This window comes from Lonchura striata, chromosome 7 (assembly GCF_046129695.1).
Source record: "Lonchura striata isolate bLonStr1 chromosome 7, bLonStr1.mat, whole genome shotgun sequence".
Lineage (NCBI taxonomy): Eukaryota > Metazoa > Chordata > Aves > Passeriformes > Estrildidae > Lonchura > Lonchura striata.
The window spans coordinates 8,666,933-8,691,222 of NC_134609.1; the positions used below are offsets into that span (position 1 = coordinate 8,666,933).

The 24,290-nt window shown below is 40.8% G+C and overlaps 2 protein-coding genes across 3 annotated transcripts in view; one reads left to right on the forward strand and one right to left on the reverse strand.

Annotated features, from left to right (window-relative positions):
• Nucleotides 1–1,030, reverse strand: part of LOC110468619 (L-threonine ammonia-lyase) — a 32,727-nt gene extending 31,697 nt beyond the window's left edge. The window contains exon 1 of one of the 2 annotated variants that reach the window (XM_021526669.2): nucleotides 835–1,030. In XM_021526669.2, the coding sequence (XP_021382344.2) occupies nucleotides 835–935 (101 nt within the window). In that variant the 5' untranslated portion in view covers nucleotides 936–1,030. Of the gene's footprint in view, nucleotides 1–640 lie in introns of both variants that reach the window. The other variant, XM_021526670.2, reaches the window with a different exon arrangement.
• Nucleotides 1,031–11,890: 10,860 nt separating this feature from the next.
• PLAC9 (placenta associated 9) lies at nucleotides 11,891–24,081 on the forward strand. Its single transcript, XM_021526674.3, has 4 exons — nucleotides 11,891–12,060; nucleotides 21,651–21,748; nucleotides 22,630–22,750; nucleotides 23,898–24,081. The coding sequence occupies exons 1-4, from the start codon at nucleotides 12,003–12,005 to the stop codon at nucleotides 23,906–23,908; spliced, it is 288 nt and encodes a 95-aa protein (XP_021382349.2). The 5' UTR covers nucleotides 11,891–12,002; the 3' UTR covers nucleotides 23,909–24,081.
• The last annotated feature ends 209 nt before the right edge of the window (nucleotides 24,082–24,290 follow it).

Genomic DNA, 24,290 nt, shown 5'->3' on the forward strand with positions numbered 1-24,290 from the left:
TCACAGTGCAGAAGACCTTGTATTCTCCTTTATTAACAGCATCAGGCCCACTGAAACAATTTATGTCTTAAATGTTAACAACATCTGTGACAAGGAGATGCAGGAAATGAGAATTGTTCCTTGTTTGTACCACATCTGGCAAGACCAGAGAGTGACCTCAGTAGTGGCATTCAGATAATAAAATGGAGGGAAAAACAAACTATGGAAAAGGTTAAGAATGAGGTTGCACAACACCACCATGCCGTGTGTATGCACGGCCGCAGCTCATGCTACACAAGGACTCTAGATGACTCAAATTCCAGCTGCACCATCCAAGGCTGAAAACAGGAATTTAAGATCACCCTAAGCACCATAACAAAGACAACCACAGAATCGTAATAACAGGATCTGACAAGGGCTATCCCAAGATAAATTTTCAGCAGTCCACTGGCCTGTCTAGAGTTATTTCTGACACAGTACTCGCGAAGAAATAAAAAAGCTAAAAATATTCAAATCTCCACCACTTCTAGTGGATAACCCCAAGAGCAACCCATATACACACAATGCTGGGAAATTATGGGAAATCACAAACAATTTCCTGGATTTTTTTGTTAGGTTTGATTTTTTAAAGAAATTAAGGAAAGTAAAAAGAAAGCATTACCTATACAGCACAGCGACTAAATAAACAATGAGGCGAAGCAAAACTCCAACTACGACACCATAAGGAGGCAGGAGGGGTCCAGGGGTTGTCATGTCCGTGGGCCTGGCCCTGGGTGGACCCCGAGGGCTGACCGTGACCCCTGAGGGGGATAAAGGAGCGCTCTAGCTCTAAGTCACACAGCAATATTCTCCAACCTTTGCCAGAAAGGATCGTAGTCTTCGTCTTCCCTGGAGCGCTCCCTGGGACTTCTGTTTTTTAGGACCCTGAAGTAGATAAACTGTGCTGCAAAATTCATTGTAACTCCTGGAGCAAAGCAAAGCTGGGAGGCTGCTGGCAGGGGACACACTTGCCTGCACTGCCTGGGTGGGAAAGAGCAGGCAGTGTGCTGTAAGGGCTGGCCGGGGGGGAAGTGCCTTTGAAAGAGATGGCTGCTGCTATTTAAAGAGATTTATTCAGAGCCCAACCTGTCCTTGTCAATTTGAGTCAGGGCCTGGATTATGCTCGGGTGACGCTCTGTTAGCAGGACACTTCTTTAGTTACTGCTTAGCTCTGGAGCATGATCCCAGCCAGCTGCAGGGCCCACGACTGAGCAGCAGCAAAGGGCTGCCAGGTCTGGGGTGGTTCAGCCTCTGCAGGGAGCCTTTAAGGCAGCACCAAGGGACAGGGCTCCTCATGAGGCACAGAGGAGACAGCTCAGTTTGTGTGGGTCTTCTCTTGGAACAAGTCCCTGCAGCAGAAAAATACAGGTATCTACAGCATAAAGAACAGAAAAGACCATCTAGGGGACTGAAGGACTGTAGCAACAGTTAGCTATATCTACACAGGTATCTGCTCAATCTATTTTTATATATATGGGTTTATATATATATACAGAACTATATATATATATATTTCTATACATATAAAGATATATATATATATATTCACAAACCATCTAAATCAGTCTTTCTTTGCCCTGAGAGAGGACTATCAAAGGCAGAGTCACAGTTCCAGATACGGAATGGCTGTGCAGCAGGGATGGGGCAGAGGTCTTTTTGTGGTATTTCTCCTCTCCTCCATCATATATCCCTGATGGTGTGCAGTCTCCAGAGTGCATGGAGATGAACCAGGTATCTATTTCCAGGTATGAATGGGCTCTCAGTACACTCTGCTTTCTACTGAGAGCATACAAAATCTTAATAACCAAGATAGATTTCATGACATGTCTGTTATCTAACCCAGGCTGTGACCTAACCCTCCCCACAGGATATAATAAGAAATTCTATAACCAGATTTATATGGGAGAGTCAGAATAAATGCTCAAATAGTCTTCTGGGATCTCTGGAAAGTCTGAGCTGTGCTGGTGGAGCCTTTCCTACACTGGCGTGGAGGGCAGGCCCATGTTCTTTTGACTTCATCAGTACTGATGAAGATCCAGATTCACCATTTTTTTCCAGTTTCTCACGCACAGACCCCTTTTATTCTTTCTTTTCCAGGTGGTGGATGTGCAGGTTGTGGTGGTGCCATGTGCTACAAGTGGCCACGCTGCCAGGAGAGATGAGGAGAAAATGCACTCAGCTGCTGCCAGCACTTGCAGCCCTGCAGCCAAATTATGTTCAGGCCAACTTCACTGGTGCCTTGAAGTGCAGAGGGAAGGCAAGGGAGTTGCTACTCTGTTCACAACTCACCTGAACTGCAAGGGTGGTCAGGAAATGGAACTTTAAAGCAGTGAAAATGGTAATTTCTTTGGTTCTCGGGTATCTGGGGGTCCAGACCAATATGCTCAAGTCTTGACATGAATTCAGTTCCTCACAAACAAGGCTCTGATCTGTGACTGACACTTGCAGAACACTCTGCATGGGTAAAAGGACTGCTGGGACCATTTGGTCAAGAAGCTGGAAAAAATTCACCAAGCTGTTGCATGAAAGAAGTACATGAAGCACTGAACTGCTATCCCTGTAAGACATTCCCAAACACACAGCCAGCTATAGAAAAAGGATCTTTGGGAATTTCTGCTGCAGATTTCAGCCCATGTCAAACATTCTTTCAAATCTCTTGCCATTTCCAAACCTGTTCACAGTGCTTTAAAACATACCACGATTACTACAGGAAGGAAAAATTAGCTTTCAGCTTTGATTTTTTCTTTTATATGGGTGGAAGGAAGGGATAAGAAAGATATAACACCAAATGATGTCTAACACTGTTGCCATGAAGCTGTCAAGGACACTGAGTTACAGGTCACCCCAGATGGCAGTTCTTTTCAAATCTGGAGTTTCTTACTTCCTTCCTAGCTGCTCTTTGGTGGGTCCTAAGGCAAGGAATCCAATGCCTCAGTGCTGTATAGCTTTCCAAAGGTTTCATTTACAATTTCCATGCTGCCACCACTCACACTTTTTGTGTTTGTGCAAGGAAATAATTGTTATATCTGCCCAGCTTTAGGCCGAGACCTCAGTAAAAGCAGACTTGGTTAGAGGCACTGTGTACATCTGAAATGGCAGTTATTGAGAAGTGGTTTTATCTGCATCATAATAAAATATTATCTTTACTTATATAATTTTGAGTCCAAAGAAAGAAAGAAATCAACAGTTAAATCAACAGAGAGAACTGAAATACAGTGCTTGTGTGCTGGCGTGTAAGAAAAAGCAATGATTAGTGCTGGAAACAACTAGAAAATCCAAGTCTCAGAATAACAGTTTTACACTCACCAGGTCATATATAACTGCCAGCCTTTCTCCCTCAGTCCCTGGCACAAACCCCATTAAGAATAGCATAATGTGGAGAGTAACAGCTGCTTCTTTTTCTAGAAAACATTTTAAACAAGATTATGCTGCACTTTTCCTGCACTACAAAATGAAATAGAACCATTTACTGTCAGAATGGAAAACAATGCTTCATTCTCTTGTAACCAGAGAGAACTCAGTTTGGACAGCATTGAGAAAAATAGCTATGGCCATTGTAAATAAGGACTTTATTGAATTACAGGACTTGAAAGATTGTTTTGAAGGGTTAGCCAAGCTTTTCCCTACACTAAATAAAATTAATAACATTTCCAACCTCAGTGAGAACAGCATGGGTGGGAAGTTGATAGTCTATCCAAAGCAGAGAATTCTTTACAGAATTTGATCACTTGCAGAAGGAAAGAGGGTGGAGACAGTCTGCAGTTAAGCCAAGAAAAACAATAAAAGTTTCTCAGAGAAAAGCAACTCAGAAAACCAAAATGATAATTGAGGATTATGCAACATATTGATGCAAATGCGGTGGTAAACCACGGTGATAATCAGCATGGATAAAAAAATACAGACAAGTCATAAAGAATTGCCAACTTAAAAAAAAAAGGAAAAAAAAGAATAGGCACCAAGAATACTCCTATTTCATTCTAATTAAAGATCCTAATTTAACTCCCATCTCTGATTCTTCATAAATTAATATTCATAGAGCAGACCGAAATTTCTGCCCCCAGTGTTTATACTTTTATTTGTTTATATTTGTCAGATAGCAGCTGACCCACAGCAGTGAAATGTCACATTCCCATTTACTATCTTTAGGGAGCTCAGAAAAGGCTGACAAGGTAGATTCAAATCAGTGGAAACAGAAGTAGCTTCCTCAAGCAGTATTTCACAGACCCTGAAAGAAAGAGCAAGCATCAATTCAAAGAACATATTTGCTGGAGAATGAGACAACAGGGACGCCTGGATGTGCTTTATCTAAACTTGTGGGACAGACTGTATCTGCATTATGTAAACATTTTGCAGAAAGGATGAGATATATTGCAAGGCAAAGAGCATAGGTTTACATTAGAGTCCAAAAATTATCTCTTCAAAATAGTATCTATATCCATAAGAGGTCTAATACCAAGATGCTGGACCAATTGCATCAGATGAAGGAAAACTGGTGACACAAAGCTTGTGCCTTTCTGTAACCAAAAAAAAAAACCCACAAAAAAAAAACCAAAACAAAAAAAAACCCCAAAAAATACATTCTCGTCTACTGAGACTAAATAAATTATAAGAACCAGCAAAATATTTTGTGCTGGTATTTGGGATATTTAACTGCAACATCCTGCTTCTCTCAGTTTCTAGTGGTAGGATAACATTTATAATACATGCAGAGGCAGCAGATTAGCATTGCAGATGCATGAAAGTCCATTCTAAGCCACCTCACAAAATCATATTAACGGGATACAAGACTGTATCCCGTTATCTTTGAATAACATGAGATCCCTTTTGCTATCACTGGCTCCAGGGTTTTGTCCATGTGGGTCTAAAGCACTGCTCATGCAGTTGTGTCCACACAGAGAGGAAGTACCCTGGCTGAAGCCCACACAGGGAATCGCTGAAAATCCATTTAGATACTCTGTGCAGAGAACAGCAACTGTGATCAGCAGTTTTACTTCTGCTTTTCCAGACACATTAGACCATCAGAGTGACACCGTATAATTTCAAAGTACTACTGCAATAATTTTTTCTCACTAACAGAGAGCATCAGGCAAGCGAACGTGAGCTGAAACACAATTAACCTTGGGGGTTATGAACAAATAACTCCCAGAGGGATTCTGATTTGCCGCAGCCTGTACATAAGCACTGCACGATGCTTTCAGAGGTCTCAGATGCCTGGGAGGATGCTCGACCCGGCCGCAGCGGAGAGCAGACGGCGTTTCTGCCGAGCGGGTCGGTGCCTGCGGCGCCCCGGCACGGACCGAGCCCGCAGCCCAAGGTCAAGCACGAACAGCCGGGGCTGTCGCCTGGTCCGAGACACTCATGGATCCAAATCCTCTTCCCTCCCTGCCGCTGCGTCTAATTCAGACGCTGAGCTCGGGGCTGCAGCTCACGCTGCGCTGGAGATCAGCTCACCTGGGCTCTGCCCGGCGCTCCCGCGGGAGGAGGAGAGAGAAGACGGGGCAGGAGAAGAAGCGGCCCCGGGGCAGGCTGGCGGCCAGGAAAGGTCCCCAGAGTGCCAGCGGTGGGCAGCGCCCCAGCTGCCAGCGCCATTCCCGCTGGCCAGCCCGCTCCCCACGGCCCTTGCCCTGCCCTTCTCCGGCTGCTCCCCGCGCCTCCTTCCAGCAATCCCGTCAAAGCCGCGCCATCCAGTCCCTCCCAGGGGCCCCAGCAGAACACTTTGTGCACCCCGGGCTGCTATAGTGTCTTCTCAATTCAAACCATAGGCTTTTGCCCCATCAGCTTCTCCTAATTCACTTTTGTAATGATAAAGAGATTACTTCAGAATTATTTATAGCATCCTGATGATTCAATTGGCTCCTGTCCTCACCTTTGATGCTTCTTATTCCTTGAGCACATGCAATGAGCTCTCCATTTCCCTTTGACTTTTTTATCCTCTAATCTTGTATTTCCTCTTTTCTCAGTGTTAATGAGAAGAGATATTAGAGTCACCACTGTGAAAGTCATACCTTCATTATTCTGTAGATAGCAAAATGCAGTATTCAAAAAGATAAAAACAGATAGCACTTACAGAAATAAGAATTACAGAATGACAGATTAATATCTGCATTAAGACATAATATTTCTGTTATTCTTACAAAGAGTTTCAGTGGTGGGTATGAATTAAAGAACATTTCGGACAAATAATCTAAAGCATTTTACTGCATCTGGACAGAATACTGTAATAGATCTTTTAACTTTGAGCCAACTAGTCTCTTAAGGCAAGGAAGACTGTCCTAAAATCTGACATTGGAAACAGCATCCATGCAATCCCAATTTCCTACATGGATGCTGCTTCAGGTGATAATTCTTGCTCCTATTTCTTTCATCCTTAACACTAAACAATTCATGCAGTTACAACAAACTAATAGCAAGTGTAGCAACCATCAGGCTCCCCCCTAAATGCATATGGAACCAATTGCACTTTAACGAACTCATTAGAAAAAAATTTATAAAAGGGGAGGAGGACAATAGTCAAGTTCACATCTGTTTTCCAGCAATGGGAGTCAATGTTCTGCCTCTAGAGTCTGTGGAGTGTGCTAATATGTTCATTTGTTCATATGCTCACAATGCTCATATGTTCATATGCCTTGAATCAACTTTAACAGAAATCTTTTCATGGGCTCTTCTCTTCCTTCTTACATTATATTATTTCCCGATGCCAACTACCACAGATCCTCCTATTAAGTAGTGGCATTATGAAAGTATTTAAGTTGTATTTTACTGCAGTTTTTCAGCTGGAATTAAAGAGGGGAGAAGCCATCAGTACCATATAGTAATAACTAGCTATACTGTTGGGGAATCTTGTTGGACAGGATCCATCATGTGATTAACTACACAGGCAGCAGGATGAAAAAAATTCATACACATTCTTGCTCACCCTCTGCCTGGAAACATGTATTAGAAGCATGTTTGAAGAAAAATTGCAGGTAAAGACATAAGGGATCTGTAATAACAAAGGAACTACTATCCTCCTGCTACAGCATTGTATATTCACTCACACGTATTTTAAAAGGAATTTTAACCACATTGCCTTTAAAATTATACATACTGTAAATTTTCAGGGAAATGGCAGTAGAGTGGTTAGCTTGGCTTCTCTCTCTGGCAGGTCATTCTTCCCCTTGCAAGTCTCCGTGACCTTGTGGTAATTAAGAGGAAAGGAGATCATGCTGAGTAGAAAACAAAAACAGGGTTTATTTCCAGCTGTTTCTCTGTTTTGTTAGGTATCTCCACTCACATGGCAAAAATTACTTATATTCAAGGGCTTCATATACATGGCTGATGCCTTCCCTAATGGAGGAATGTACACAGCTGTTAAGTAACAGACCTTGGCTATTGTCATGACTCAGGTTCAGCAACTCAACACATGAATAGCTTCTCAGGTATCAGCAGGTTCCTTCATGGAACCAAATTGTGGCTTCAGTTTCAAGTAATTATCTCATTTAATTAGTGTGGTTTGCAATACCAATCTGCTAAAGACACTAGCTGAGTAATTCTAATTTGGGAATAATCAAGTACTTCCCCTGTATTATTTTCCCTGAATATTATCCACCACAGACTCACAGATCTACTTCCCATTTTTATGTGACGCAAATGGGTGCACGTAAAGTTACAACAGCAAAGGGCCACAACCTCCTGCAATAGAAAATAGAGCAAACATCAGATCACCATGTGTGCAATACAAGACTGGGAGTCAGGAGTCTATTCCTGAATCACTAATTTTGCTGGGAATGTAGTTAATCCAACTTTCTAAGGTTTCTTTTAAAGAAAATAAAGGTTTCTTTTCATTCTTTTCATTAAAATGGGTGTGCATACTGCATATCATATTTCATAGGGTTCCTGAGGCATGGCCAGGCTTCATAAAATGCCCGAAATCTATCAAATGAAAGTATATAGCTAGTTAAAAATACAAAACAAACAACACAATTCACTAATATTCCATGTGACCCACCTTTTCCTTCAGCTTTCTGATTCAGTTTCCTTGCGGATCATTGCTCAGGAAGCTGAAGCCACAGACTGAAAACAGCCTGCAGCCATGGGATGCTTACCTAATGCTGGTGAACAGAATCCAGCCTAGTGTGCTGGCACCAAGATGACACCAGAGAGTCAATTCCTGTAGCTGACTCACCGCTGGCTCTAGGCGAGGCACAAGATGTATTGTTGTGAAGAAGGCTGGATCAGAGTTGTCTGCTCCATGACACACAGGCTTGTTAACTTCTCCAGGGAGGGCAGAGACAGAGCTGATCTTCACCCTGCTTCACACTGCAAGCCACGTTATATGGGTTTTTTAATTGCATCAGAGATCATGCCTTTATGACAATAGCAGGAGAACTTGACACTTTTTGATGTCCCCTGCAAATCGAGATCATAAACACGAGTACAAATTGATATGCGACAGACCAGAGAGGGGCTTGCACTGGCACAGTGAAGGTGAACACTCATTCAAGGCTGCAGACCTGTAACTCCAACAGAGGCATGGAGGCTCTGTGGAGACTGTCAGGGATGTGTGCTAAGAATCACTACTATCCAAAGCTTTAAATGGTAATGTCTACTTCATTCTAATGAAATTACCACTGCAACAGGCCCTTCATCTGTTCACCTAACAGACGTACTGTTGTAGAGCAAATTTCTGCATCTCTGAGAAGCAGCCTAAAAGCTGCATGCCTGCTCTGCACAAATCAGCCTCTCCAGTTAACAAAATTCTGCTTCTCCATCTGTTCAACAACTGCTCCAACCCAGCAGTCAGAAACCAAATGAATTAAGAGAGTGAAAGTAAGTGACCTCTTCCAAACGGATCATGTAGAAGTCTCAATTTACATTAGGTATTCAACAGCCTCTAAGTAGCAAGAACTTCTGGTCATGAGCAGCTGACAGAAGTTAAGCCTGTGACAAGAGCCCAGGGTACCTCCATGGTCCCTAATGGAGACAAATCTTCTCTCAGGGGCAGGTAGGCAGATACACAAATCTTGCAGAGATTTCATCATTCACCAGTGTTAAATCCAGGGTGGTGATTATACTTTTTCACTTCCTTCTCTTAAGGGTAAGGCACTTTCCTCTCCCTACAAGGATTGGTTTCCTATCATATTTTTGTCTCTCCACTTATTTTTCTCTGTTTCACATAAAGTCCTGTTTTTCCCAAGAGTTTGCTCAGCTACATCCTTCATCAGCCCATGCTGCAGTGTGATTTTTTTCACATGGCACATATGTCCTCTGTCAACATATACCCTTTTATATTTAGTCCATTCCTTCTCCCTGTGCACCCTGTGGGATCACTGTGCAGTTATTTATTGCTTTTGCCAAGCATTTAACTAGTCCAAGAAAGAGATACAGACAGACTGTACCAAAAACAAACAAAAAAGGCACCTCCCAAAATAGACTTAGTCTGTATGTTTGCCCTCCCTTTCACCAAACTGCCTGTTGGCATAAATTCACATCCCTGTTCACTGGTATGCTTTTTTTGGCCGCCAGTATCTTGGGAACATCTCAACAGCTGGATTGTGTGCAAACCTACATTCATATGATCTCATTGTGTTCTCATATATGGCCATTTCAAAGATGAATGTGCTAAAGAATGCTTTCTCTGATGGTAATCAGTTACTGCCAAACTTCTCAGAACACAAATATGTTTGCATCATATTCTTTCTTCTGCTCGCACATCTTCTGTCTTCTGAAAAACCTGCTTTACAATTCAATGGGTATTGTCACATCCCCAGATTTTTTGTACTTTAGTTGCCAGTTGTCTTACCCTGCGGCATCCTTCTGAGTATTTATAAATTACAAAAGCAAGCTGAGGTAATTACCCAAGATGACCAAAAATCTCAGGACAGGTAGTCAAAAGCAGAATCCCTCTTGGCAGAATATTCCTTCTGGCTGCATTTCCCTGCAGTGGAAAAAACTACTCTCTGATTACAGAAACAACCCCTGGAGGATAATACTAGAGAAAACCCACACTATTTTGTTTAGTTCTCCATGGCTATCAGACCAGCACCTCACTATAGTCAAACATAACACAGTATGCAAAAGTATGCAGCAAGTGCCTTAGAGGGACTGAACTTTTCCATAAGTCTGAGAGCAATTCAGGAGGAACCTCAATGAAACATGCTCTAAAGGGGGTGAGTGGCCTCAGCAAAGGTGGTCTGGAATGGAAATTTCCATATTTTTTAGTGTGTTGAAGGAAAAACTGTTTCAATAAATGTTCATTGCTTTTTAGTGTGTGGCATAGAGGATGGCAGAGAGAGCTTGCAGAAATCCTCCATGAACAGACTCCCTTTGCAATACAGAGAATGCATTGGGTGATTCTGCTGAAAAAGGACAGAGGAAAAGGACAAACACATTCAGAAAACAGCAGCCAACTATTCATTAATATTCTTCTGCCGCTCCCCAGTCCCCTCTCTTCAAAGCAGATAACGTCCCCTCTCTACATACTCTCAGATAATCTCTCACTACAAAAATCACAGCCTACCACATCAGCATCTCATATTGAAACACAGGGTACAGATGAGGGTAGACTCACTTTTATCTTCTGCAGTTCACCTCTCAGGGCCTGTTAATAAGAAATTAAGATCTATGTAAATTTGATTATGCCTGCTGAAAACTTATTCTCAAAACAAGAATTCATAAGAGTTGCAGTATGCTACATAGTGGTACAAGCCAAAACACCCAGAAAAACACTGCCATTCCAATTTTCACAGCTAATTTAATTCTTTATTTCATAAGAATGTTAACTAATTCAAACCAACCCTGAGGGCTTAATAAACACTGAGGTTGTTCTAGGCCTCAAAGTTATCAGTTAAATTCCTGTCACAGAATCTCTGTTGCAACAGAGCTTACAACCTAACTTGTTATGGAAGTCACTGAGAATGATTATACTTTGGACTGTAAGATAGCATCTCTACAGGATCATTTTCAGATATTCTAAGAATGGATTCTTTGACTGCTAGCAGGGTGGTAAAGACCAAGGAAATCTGTTCTAGTTTGCAGGGGTTTATTTTCAATGGTTAAAACACTGTCCAGCCTGAACAATGGCCTTTAGGATTAAGTAGGATGCCTTACAGGACTCTCCTTATTTCTTGCAATAGTTTGAAAAAAGAGAACTCAAATTAATATGAAGAACAATACCAGGAAGGAGATACCTGAAGTATTTTAACACAAACCTAGAGGGGTCAAAGACTGATGCTTATCCAGACAACACCCAGGAACCTGCAGGACAAACAATATTCAACCAAGATCCTGCTAAAAATCATACATGTTGCTGGGCTACCATGATTAGTGCTATTTTTACATGTAATGATACCAAGCCCGACCAATTTTAAAACCCTGCCAAACTGAGAAGAGCTCAGATGACTCCTTAGGAGGTCCTATGATAATGTCCAGACATAAACCCCCACAGACAGTTGTAACCTCCACAAGACTGCCACACATTGTACTGCCCGAGGAAGATGTTTCTGCACACTTCTAAAAGAGCATAAAATGGTAAAAGCCCGATAAGCTCACAAGATCTGAAGATACTGTATTTTCCAATGCTTCTGCTTGCCCCAGATGAAATTCTACAGGGAAAGAAACATCCAGCACTCCTCTTTTCTCCCTTCTTTGCCTTGCCCCACTTGCTATATTTACAGGATCCAAACTTTTCATTGAATTCCATTGTAATCTGTGTAAATAAACACAAGAGTAAAAAAAAAAACCACCTAATTTTGGAGAGCCTGGGCCACTTCCAGCTTGCCTGAATAGCTGGGCTGTGCATGGAGCTGGAAGGGTGTTTTTAAAAGGAGGGAAGCAGAAGAGAACAGCTTAAGAATCTTGGCTCAGGCTGGGCATATTTCCGCCTGACTCTGGCTAAACCTCAGCACGAAGGGCTGGACGAGGAGTCGATAGGAAGCCGGGCAGGAGGGAGGGAGGCTGCGGGGCTCTCCAGCACAGCCACGGCAGAGCCCGGGCAGGCTGGAACCATGCTTTTCCTCTGGGCACTGGCATTTGTTCTCGTCCTGAAGGAGCAAGATCCTTTAGGTAAGTGACTGTGAACTTGCGAAGCAGAAACTGGAGCTTAATCTCAGTATGGTCAAAGACTTTGCATGGGGTGGGAGGGGGAGGCAAATATTTGCTTAATTTCTCTATGGATTTTATGTGAAGGTGACACAGGTATCTGTCAAAATTCTCTGATTTGAGAGGTAAAACTTAATTTATGTGACATTTAAGTCTGTCCTGTAGGCATATCGCTTTGGTAGATTTGAAGATTTTTTTACTTCTTACAGGAGATAGTATCACTCTACCTTCAGAAATTTAGAACCACATTAAAGTGCTGCAGACAGTGCTCTGAATTTCCATAATTACTGTTCTGGCAGCCATATTAATATCACACCAATCCACTCAGAAATGAGATTGAAGTTCAAGGTTATTAGAGAAAGATTCTCCTTTATTCAAAGCCGCCTTTTAAAATTTTCAGGTAAGAGCATCACCATTTTGTTTCTTTTGCTTTGGACTACTTATTCCTGAGATTTTGAGGTACATAATGAATTCTCCCAAAAGCCTTGGGAGAACAAAGAATAAACAGAGAACATCTCATAAGTCTGCATCTGAATTCTACTTTCATTAACAAGAGATTAGCACTGAATAACCTGTAATCACATTGTAGTGTGACTGAAAGCGATTCAGTTTCACTAGTTCAAGGGTTTACAGTCCCTGTGTAACCACAAACCTGGCTTCCCAGCCTGTTTGCACTACATCTTTTCTGCTAGCTGAGCCTCAGGTTTATTTTCCCTCTAGTCCTACTTTCTTGATAAGACAATAGTTGTATTTCATGGCAGGGTAGTAAGAGCCTATTACATTCAAAACATTTCCTAAAAAACTGTTAGTCCCTTCTATCCCCAAGTTCTAGTCATTCTTTGTCTCCCTGACTCCCTTCTACTTAATTAGCTTTGTGATGTTTATCTCAGTGATGAACTGAGATATCAATGCAACACCAAGAGCACTCTGTTTTCATTCCACAAGAATTCACTGTCCTCTCACGAGTTTTGTGAGCTTCATTGGAATAAATGTGAAATAAAAGAAAATAACAAATGGCTTTGTCTATTCCCATAAAAGTAGGGTTTTGACCTAAAATAATTCGTAAACTCAGATAAAATTTGGTTAATTAGAATAGCACTTCAATAATAACTGCAGAGGAGACTAGTGCCCAGTCTCATGCCAGGTGGCAGCTACTCAGTCAGCAAAGCACGTTTACTGTCTTAGTGGTTTTCATGCAAAATGAGAAATTTTGTGTCTGTCATGGCCAGACTGAAGGCTTAAAAAAGCCATCCCCACTTTCCCTCTGCTACCTTTGGGTTTGGAACATAACTTTTGATTTCCTTGTAGATCTCCCCATCCTAACTCCCACGAGTTCCTCTCAAAAATTATTCAGCCAAACTAGAATTCACATTTTAATCCAGCCATTAATATAAACGTTCTCACATTCAAAGAGCTCAGCCTCCAAATCATTCAGGGGGAGAGGCTGGCACGGGAGCCCTTCTGGATGCAACCATGTGCTCCTGGCACAGTTCCAGTGCTTTGCTGCCGGTGCTGGGTTAATTTGCGAGGCGCTGCTCAAACGCAGCGCACGGCGTAGCCTGGAGCACAATACCTGCCCCATTTAAGCGTGTTTCCAGGCGAACCGTTCCGAGGGGTGTGGCACCCCAACAGCGAAGATTTTGCTCCGTGTTTATGGTGGCAGAGAGGTGACCTGGAGTTCTGGGTAAACAAGTACCTGCCCCGCCACAGGGACCATTAGCGGACCGAGCGCTCCGCCCGGCGCAGCCTCCAGCGCTGCGCCGTGACTCGCTGCCAACAGCGGACGTTTCCTTCGGTTTAACTACAGGTTAAAGTAAACCAAGTGTATGAATGGCTCTCTTCATTCACCCAACATTTTTTCAATTCCCAAGATGTTTTGAAACCTCTGATATTCACATGCAATATCAAAGCTGGGAAGTCCTATATGCTAGGCAATTATCTAGAAACTGGGGGAAAAAAATCCTTTCAGAAGAGCCAGATTCTGCCCCAAATTGACCATTTGCTTTATCAAAGAGGAGCACTTTTTCTCTAGGACATTAAACCACTACATTGTAGAATTAAAGCCACTGTAAAAATTTATTATAGATATCCTATTCTAGGCCAGATTTGGACTCATATTTCTCTACTAACAAATAAATAACGTTTTAACCTATACTCCATGTTATAGGTATTTTCTGTCTTTACAGAAAGCTATCAGCATTATTGTCTCCAACACAAGGATTACAGTCCTTGTAATTACAGCCACCTTTGAGCTCTAACAAAGAAGGAGAAATAAAGTTTGAGACAACAAAAGTGCACCCCAAAATAACTGTGTTTTTTAAGATTGTGAGGTAACTGGAGATCAGGGTTCAGTACAGAAGTGAGCATTTTATAAAGATATTTATCTATCTGTAAAGTCCTATGTTTTCTTATGTTTAGTTAAAAGGAATTTAAGTTCTGTGGACTTTGTAACACCCAAACATAAAGCGAAAATTAGTATCAAACTCCCCCCAAAAATCAGGAGTTTAGAAATACAGGACTCCTGTTGTTCACCTGCAGGATGTGGCTCTATCCATAAATGCAGCTGATCCACTCCGGCTGAAGCAGGTGTATGTCCTGGGCCTGAATGTCAGGATCTACTATGTATGTATGTGTGTGTGTGTGTATCTGCCCCTCTCTCACTATTCTACTTCCCGAGCTGTTGCAGAATGGATGAACTGTCTGCCAAGATAAAATATATCTTCAGGCAAGTTCTTAGATTTGTTCAGATATTAGAAACAAACCTAAAATTATATTCTTTCATTGTACTAATTTCTTTCTACTATAATGACTTAGACATAGGAAAACTACACAATCACAGAGCTAAGAAGTCACAGACTCACCTCGCCCACTCCCCTGACAATCATTTCTATTACTAAACACAGACCAAAAGCCATGTCCTCATAAAATTGAGAAACTCTATCCCCTGATACCACTACTTATCCTCAAATTGCTGGTGGAGTCCATTATTTATGTATCTCACATCCTCCACTTTCAAGCCACCCTTAAGCTCTCTAATTCTGCACAACTTGGACTCTTTTATAGAAGAATATATATATATTATACAGTTCCTCTTCTTCCTAAACAGCTTCCCCTTCTCTACACAAGAATATGCCCTCTACAGCTTCTAGCTATAATCCTTCTAACATTTAGCCTTGGTTTCAATAACAAAGATACATTCACATGAAAATAAATACATAATAAAGACAAACTTTTCTGCAGCCCAAAGCATCGTAAGATAAAGCATGAAATAAGGTACCTGCTAATTACATAGCTTGTGTCTCTTATTAATCCAATTCCCTGTAGTCATTTTCCATTGCAAGAGAAGCAAGAGCAAGAGGATATTCTCTGTCTGCTTGTTCAGGAGACCAGCATGCTGAAAACACTCTCCAAGCCAATAGTTCCCTCACAGAAACATTTAATTACTATCCTTCTTCTTTTGAATTAAAATACACAAAATTTAAGTGCATCTTATAATCACAGATGTGGTCAAAAAACAGAAAAAAGAAAGTAGTTTTTCAAGTAGCAATTTTGCTTCTCACACATAGCCATGGCAGGGGCCCAGATTTTTCTGTGCCTTAAAAAAATACACCACCCACTGGGAGCATGAACTATCCCTGGTCTTGTGCACTCCCTCTTAGTCTCCACTGCTGGATGAGAGATGGATCCCTTTATGAAATGAGAATTACATGGGTCACAATAGCAAAAGTTGCCTGTAAATGAAAAGTTTTACACAGAAATATCTGCTATCTAGTCAGGAACAATTGCTATGAGGTCCCATTTCTGGTTTTGCACATTTCACAAGCACAAGTGATGTGTGGTTGGACCAGAACACACTGTGACAAAGTCCCACACCCAGGTGGATGGGACACACCAGGCAGACATGAGAACTCGTGGGTTGGTACCTGACTCACCTTCATTAATATATTCCCCAATCCCCAAGATTCCCCCTTTGCTCCTTCTCTTTCAGGTAAAAAAGAATTAAAACAAGTACAATCTTAACTAATGTAGGATCTAAAATAATACTCACAGCAGTATATTCTACAGCTTGATAAACAGAGTACAAACCAGGTGTGCAATTTTGGAACTTGATTTTCTGAAATGGTTATTTAGCTTCTAAAATTAATATTAAAAACAACTAATTTCATAGAAGAAACTTAATTCAGGATGCTTCCCTTATCAGAGGATCATAACTCTTAGATACCAGAGAAATCCCTTGGATTTTTTATTATGTTTGAAACCTTTCCAGGACTTGACATTTAGGCAGGAGTTGAAGTATTCAGTGAATGTACAGATTACAGATTAATCCCTAATCAGGCATTAAAAACTTTCAATGTACCTTCTTGAAATTAAAAAACCAACCAAACAAACCAGAAAACAAACAAACAAAAAACCAGCATTCTCACAACTCCTAAATTTCAGATCTTCCTATACTGTCAGTTTACTGTCTAATATACAATGCCTGATTTCCATTTCCCACTTTGGATAAATCATATTGACCCTGTATGAAATTTACCTTGTTGTTCTGCCATGAAGCTAGAGCCTAGTAAAGGTGTGTGTACACTTAAATATTTACATGTATATATATTTATATGTGTATATTCTTATGTAAATATAAGCATACCTATGCAGTTGCCTCCAGTGTGAAGCATATGGCAGTATGTAAGTTGCTAAGGAATTTTAAATATTTATTACAATTCCAGCAGTCCTTATTGCAATCACTAAAGGTAAGAATTCCCTTATCTTTAAGAAAATAGAGACTAAACTCAAAAAGAAGTTCAGAGGTATCTAAATCACAGTTAAGCATTATGAATTACAGCCAGAAAGATGCTCTATGTACAGTTAAAGATATGCTTCTGAGTGGTTAAGAACCTGAAGGGAATCTGTGCTCCAAAAAGCATTTTCAGTACAACATTTCCTATCCAAATAAATTATTTTTTATGTCCTAACAATAAAATTTGATATGGCTTGAGTTATATAAAACAGCTTAAAGTGAATTTAAACGTACTGGTGATAATAAAACTGGTAGTGACACAAAGTTAATTCAGTACTTCCATATCCAAGGATGCCAATGTAATTAATTAAGAGTGGACATTAGTGGAAACTAACTTTGATGCCTTGAAGAATACCCCCTAAAATTAAAGATGACTAAATTTTAGCTTAACATAGTCTGTGGTCTGAAAGCACTAGTACTGGTAGTTATTAGTATCAGTTCAGGTTCAAAGCAATTGAATCTTTCCTGAAATCAGCTGCAAGTTATCTTCACCAATCACTCTGAAAACTATGTGATTTCTTGAGCTAGCATTTCAAAATTACATGCAAATTTCCAAGTGGAATCCAGCACTTATATTTAGAGAAAAAATAATTTAAGCAAGGATCACCAAAATCCATTCAGAAGTGTGTTGCATTCCTCCCAAACTGGTTAGTGAATTAATCATTTGAACTTGATCCTCCAGTTCATTACCTTTTCCCTGTTGGAACATAAATCATTACTACTGCCATTCCTTTTCTCATCAAAGGCTGTCTGGCCATATGCTATGTTTTAGGAATAAAATGATACTACTAAACCTAAGGCAGTGCAAACAAAAACACACAGCACAGCATGTTTTCTTGAGGAATTAGCCATGTTCTCCTTTATTCCCCTTGCTCTATCACGTGTTTTCAGGCTTCCTCATTTGCCATCTGGTTCCTATTTCAATCTCCTATGTCTTTCACTTGGCTTGTGGCCTGCTTTGTTTTATGCCTCCTGCCCTACTAAGCACAAACAATAATTTTATAGGTTTTAAGACCAGTGGAGAACTTTGTGGTCACTCACCTTGACCTTCTCTGTAATGCAGACCAAAGAATCCAACCCAACAATTTCTAAATCAAGTCTGCAACTTCATTTGGACCACCAATGTTTCATTAGGAAGGATAATTTAAAAGACCTACCAGATCTGTGTGGTCACATACTTCAGTTCTGGCCATTCTAATAACCACAGAAAATGACAGCAGAGAGGCAGTTGCTCAGGTTTATTCTAATGTTGACCATTAGCAACTACTTGGATGATCAAAACGAACCATTTTGAATAGCACCTGGATAGAAAAAACCCGCACAGTCCTAGAAGGGAACTTCGTCAGGGAGCACAGAGAAGCAACATCTTGTGGGGTGGGGGAATATATTGAATGTACAGGTGGCAGAAGAGCTGAACTGAGGGATATTCTTAATCTAAGGCCTCTGTTCTTAACCTGTTTAGTAAGGCTGTTTTGATTCTCACTTCATCGCTCTTTCTCTCCATTGCTATAAAATCAAGCTCTCTACAGTCAGGTTGACCATGATACATAGATCTTACTCTCCATTGTGCTACTTCTTTCAAACTTTAGGCATATTTTTCTAGGAAACAGATCCTTATTAACAAGCAGTTCAGAGATGCTCAATTTCCCTGCCAGGGTCTGACTGTATCACAGCCCAGGGTGGTTAGAACAACCCAGATTTATGGGCACCATCTATGTAGGACAGAGAACTTAATAAAGAAGAAAAAACGCATGAGTAATTTTCTCATCTTGAACACAAGAGTTCTGGCTCTTGATGGAAAATAACCACCCTATATATCAAATAGAATAGATTTCAAGAATTTAACTAAACATCTCACTTGTAAGAAACATCAGGTGGAAATCTGCAGATGGGACATTAACTGAAAGGTAATGTTCTCGCTGCCATATTGAATGTTACAAGTGCCTGCACTAAATAATCTATTAAATTTCAAATGAGAGAATTAAGACATTGAAATATACCTCCTACACTTGTCTAAATTGTCAGAAGTTGCAAGCACCCACACATTTTAAATATGTAATTTATATGGTATACAAAGAACACTTCACTTTTAAAAGTGGTTAGCTTCAACACTTACTACCAAAGTTATCTCTATTTACGCATGTGCTTTGAAACACAGACAAGGAAAAATTCCAATTTAAAAAACATTTAAAAAATGTTTCTTCATTAACTTCAGAAAGCAAGTACCTGGAATTATCCTAAGAAGTCATTAATCTTTCGCTTACATAGTTTGCAGCCTTCGCTCTTTGCTTCCTTTACATGGTGACTGTTATTATTTTATGCAGTAGAGATGCTGCTGGAGTAAGGTCAGTGCCAAAGGCAGATAGTGTCCCTTTCTTCTACCAGCTGCAATAAAGAAGGGCAGTGCTCATAAGCAACATTCCATGTGCTGTCTTTGAGCACATGGAAATTACTGCTTTGGCTGAATTGCCTGACCATGGTGACCCAGATATGTGCCATATTTACAAGGGACCGGATGTGTCCTGTGAACAGCCCATCCCAGAGATAAAGCTGGGCTTAAGACCTAAAGCCAAACAACAGAATAACAATGGGCACTTTGGGAAGCCAAAGCCTCAAGCTAGGACTCAGGAAAAAGAAGACATCTACACTGACAAAGCACTGGCTGCCCAGCCAGCAGCAGCTGAAATAGCCTGTTCTGGCATGGTGGTGAAGGGTCAATTACAAGAGCCTGAGCAGCTCTGTTCTAACAAGACATGGACATGCAGTCCTGAGAGGGTTTCTCCTAGCTCAGCCCTCTCACAGCTCCATACTGTGAGGGCTACAACTAGACACGCTTTTGCTTATACTAACCTTTAGCGTTGCTAACATCAGCTGCCAGGTGGTTTCTGAAACACTTAGGCTTGGCCTGTTTGTCAAATGTTTAGGCACTGCACTAATTCTGTGGTTCTGAGTGATATCTTACAGCCCTGTCAAACCCTGTTTGACTTGGTCCTCCTTCAGTACTCCAGCCCATTACACCTGCTAAGGCAGAAAAGTGCTTGGAGCGATGGAAAGCTGCCTCCCTCTGTGTCAGGAGAGGAACCCACTACCCCAAGGAACCAAGAGTCCTGTGGCTCATAGCAACCCCTTAACCTCATTCTCTAGATGCACACAAAGCTGTGCAGTGCTTTGCTAAGCTCACAAAAGATGCAACAACCTTATACTGGCTGTACATTATATGTATACATGTCCTTTGAACAAATATCAGTCATCCACCATATCTAACCTCCCCACCTACAAACACCTGCCTAGAGAATCAACCACTGCAATTTCAGTATTTCCACACTGTTCCAGTCATGATGGAAAAAAAACATGTAAAGAAGCAAAAATTTTGAGAAATAGCATGGTTCATTTGACCACTAAGATATAACAACACTCACAAACCACCACCATTAGCAGCAAAGAGGAGGGAAAAAGGGCAACTGCAAAGCAGCTGCTGTTGAAATACCTGCTGTATTTCAGCACTCTTCTGTAGTCTTTGGGATTCTGTCCTAACAGCACCACCTCCTGGTGACTGCACTAAAAAAACCAAATCTCTGCCAAACCAATTTCTAAATAATGCCCCAATAAGTCAGGTCACTGTGTAATTGCTCCTCCACCCTCCAATTCCAAGGATGCCATTCCAACTGAGAGTACATCTCTCATCCACCCCAAACTGCAGGGATCCTTACTGACATGTTTGCCATCACCTGACGCCTACACTTCAGAAATCTTGGCACAGGCTTGAGATAAAGCACAGCAGCAGTTCCAAAACACTGCTCTGGCACAGCAACACTGAAGACAGAATTAGTTACTGCTCATGTGTCTTTCTTTACAACACAAGCTGTTTTGTCTTTGTTGCAATCAAACAATGACAGAATGAGTTACTGCTGCTTCCTCATTATCATAGCTGCTTCAAGCATCAAACAAGAGCAAAACCTAACTTTAAATACAGGAAGATATGTCATCACTTTAGCACAGTTTAAAATATTCCACTACAGCCCTCTGCGCACATTTGAAAATTTAAATGTTACTGAATGCTGCACAGAAGTTACGAAAAGCAAATAGGCTCCACTAAAGCATGGACACCAGCAGCTACTGACCCTTCATAGAACACAGCCAGTATAATGAAAAGTTCAAAGAGCAAGAGCTCATGAGTACTAAGAGGTAAACACAGATAACTGAGTTATATGTCACACAGAAACATGTGACTCTGTGCATAGCACCACATACAAGCCAGCAAATGTGCTCAGAAATGAAGCATTTTTTATTGCTTCCCTTCCCAAAGTCAGACTGTTGTGGGACAACTTTCTGGCAGAGCAATCATCAGCATCTATTTAGAAAGTGGACAAGCTTAGCTTTACCACACCAGCTGCTTCTGAAGAAAGTCTATGAGGAACTGTTGTGTAAGGCAGATCTTCCCAACAGTTAGGTTTTACACTTAAGAGAGACAAGAGTCACAGCATATAAACTTACCCTACACAGATAGAAAAAATAGATTATGTAAAACAAACACAACATAAACAGAACAAAACAAACACTGGTGGCAAGAGAAAACACCTCGTTCCAACCAACATGACATGTGCAGGCAAGTACTGACGCACAGCTGCAGTTATTGGAAATGTTCATTTCCTATATTTGGCTCATAAACAATGCTGTGTAGCATGCAAAATACCACTTCAGAAATCTCAAAGACAAGGACTGCTATTAAACTTCTGCTAATTAACTGTGTCTATATTTCCAGCTGCTGGTGATCCTATCAGCATGGTACCTGAAAGTTCAGAAAGAGGAAGCTGGTGTAATGAACATATGATCCATGAACGCTTAGATATTATTGAAGAGGTAAGAGGGATTGTGCTGGCTCTTGAACCTTACCAGACCTCTGCCCTATCCTTTTGACCAAATAAAAGGGGTGTTTCTAGACAGTGTCCCTTCTTGACTTTATTCTAGTCAAGGTTGGACTACTTTTTCCAGATGCCATTGTTTATAACTATCCATAAAGCTATTATCACCAGAAATATATAATCTTGGTGAATTCCAAAAATACGATTAACAGTTTATCAGCCTTTTCTACAATGTTTATAACTGTGCCTTTAATCTAAAAATCTCAGAATTGGTATTTGTAAAGTTTCACATTGGCTTATGGGTAGATGCAAGTCCTGCAGGTGACTCCAAGATAGACAGATAAAGAAGTTTCTGTTCTGGGATTCCAGGAAAGCTGCAAAGTTTGATTTTTTTTCCTGGTCTCTTAAGCACTTACAAGATACCTGCTATATATTCTCAGCTGCGTAGGTCCCAAACTTCATGCTGTGGTTCTCAAATGGGAACATTACCTCTCCTCTGCTCTAGTCCCAGCCCTCGTCTTTCCACTCCATCAGCTCCTCTCACTGCCCATGTAGATTCTTTTATTGCATTTAGTAAATTGCATTTCTCTCAGAAATGAGAAAGAATTAAAAACAAACTAATGAAAAGCTCCAAGAAGTCAAGTTCTTCTTTAGACAGGGGAGCTGTAACAACTCTTGCAAAACCAAGTGCTAATACTTGGTGCCACTAGAGGCCAGCAGAACAAAAGAAGTGTTTAAACCTGCAATGTGTATTAGACTAAAGTAGCTGTTGGCATTATAGGACATGAGGTTTGCATTTCCAAACACATCTGGTCCAATTCCTTCCACTTGACCCTCTGACTACCTTCTTTCTCCATTTGTCTCCCTTGTTTCCATTAGAAGGTAATAAAAACAGTGGAGCACCTAGAATCAGAAGTCAAATCGCTCCTCAACATCATCAGTGAGACAACACTGAACATCCCCACCGTTCCAGGAACTCCACTTATAGACGTTTTTGATGGTCAGTATCTCATCAGGTATAACCTAAGTTGAAAAAAAGGGTTACACATGTTATTATTAAATATGCCATATTTTCTCTCTCAAGATGTGAACTAATTCAGCTCAGGGCAGCTAAGGCCTCAGAACTGGGGTCTCAGGACCCCAGCTGTGAGTCCAGTTTGGAAAATCAGATTTCAACAACCACTAGGTTAGGAGAAAAGGAAGCAACTCACCTTAGAACAGCAGGACAGATGAAGTTATCTCAAGGTCCCTTTCAGATTTAAGATCCTGTGATTCTTTAGCTTCATGTGTGACAAAATGAGGCAGCAACAAAAGTTTACAAAACTGGAGGTACTGCCACTTTGATATCCTAAATCCAACTTTGACATGTAAGCCCCTCACACAAAACATGCTCCTGGATAAACGTTTTTGGAATACATTAAACCACAACAAAAATTAGTTGGATGAGACCACCTATTATACCCACTTTCTTATAATGCTCTATGCTCTTCATCCTCTGCCTAAATATTTTCAACAGTGCACTTAAGAAGGCGAGACACTCTTGGTGGAAAATAAACCACTTGTGGATAGATGAAAGCATCCACAGACATGTTTATGAAGTCAGTTTTGTCAGTGCCCTGCTGTTTGTTCATTTAAGATAGCTGTACCTGGGCACACTACAGTGTACTTACATGATGGAAGTGGGCTTGAAGTAGACAGCAGTAGAGTTCATGCTGGTTTTTGGTTCTTGAAGTTGGCTGTATGGATCTGGTAACAATGACTGACACTGTCCTCACCAACTTTATTACCCATTGAAGTTTACAGTTTTCTGTGAGGGGCAGTTAACAGGTTACCAATTAAGTTACTCCCATACAATGGAAGGGGGTATTCCAGTAAACTGAAGAATATTCCAGTAAAGCATTGCAGTGAATTTAAAACAGAAATCAGCACAGTTGCAGCAAATCTATAGCAAGTACTACTCAGATCTTGCAACAACGGCCAAACTGCTCAAGAACTACAGGTTGGACCTTCCTTCTATGATTTTGTGAATCAGTGTGACAAATCCCCACTTTAGAGTAGCAATATTCATGTTTTAAAAGAGATTTATCCACAAAGATTGATCCTGATCTCATAGCCCAAAATAATCACATCAACTCTTCTGTATACAGATACCAGCTGAGCACTGTGAAGACAGAAGACAGCTGAACGTAACAGTGTGGTTGTCATAAATATTTGCACTTGAGATCATTTAATAAGCTTGTGTTTCGAGAATGCATGCAGGGTGAACAATCCTCAGCTGTAGTTTGTCTTCTGTGTTGTTTGCTTTATAATAAAAACGTATTTGCTTTCAGACACAGTTTTAAACTTTGCATTCTAAATCTTTCAGGAGCCCTAACTTTATGAAAACCGCCTTTCAAATACAGCATTGTCAGTAAGAAAACAAGATTAGATGGTGTTCAGGACTAAAGCACAGCTAACAAACTTCTCTTAATTCAAAAGCTTACTCATTCCCTTGCAAAGAAGTGAACTCTTGATGTTGGTTTCAGCCAGCAAAGATAGAC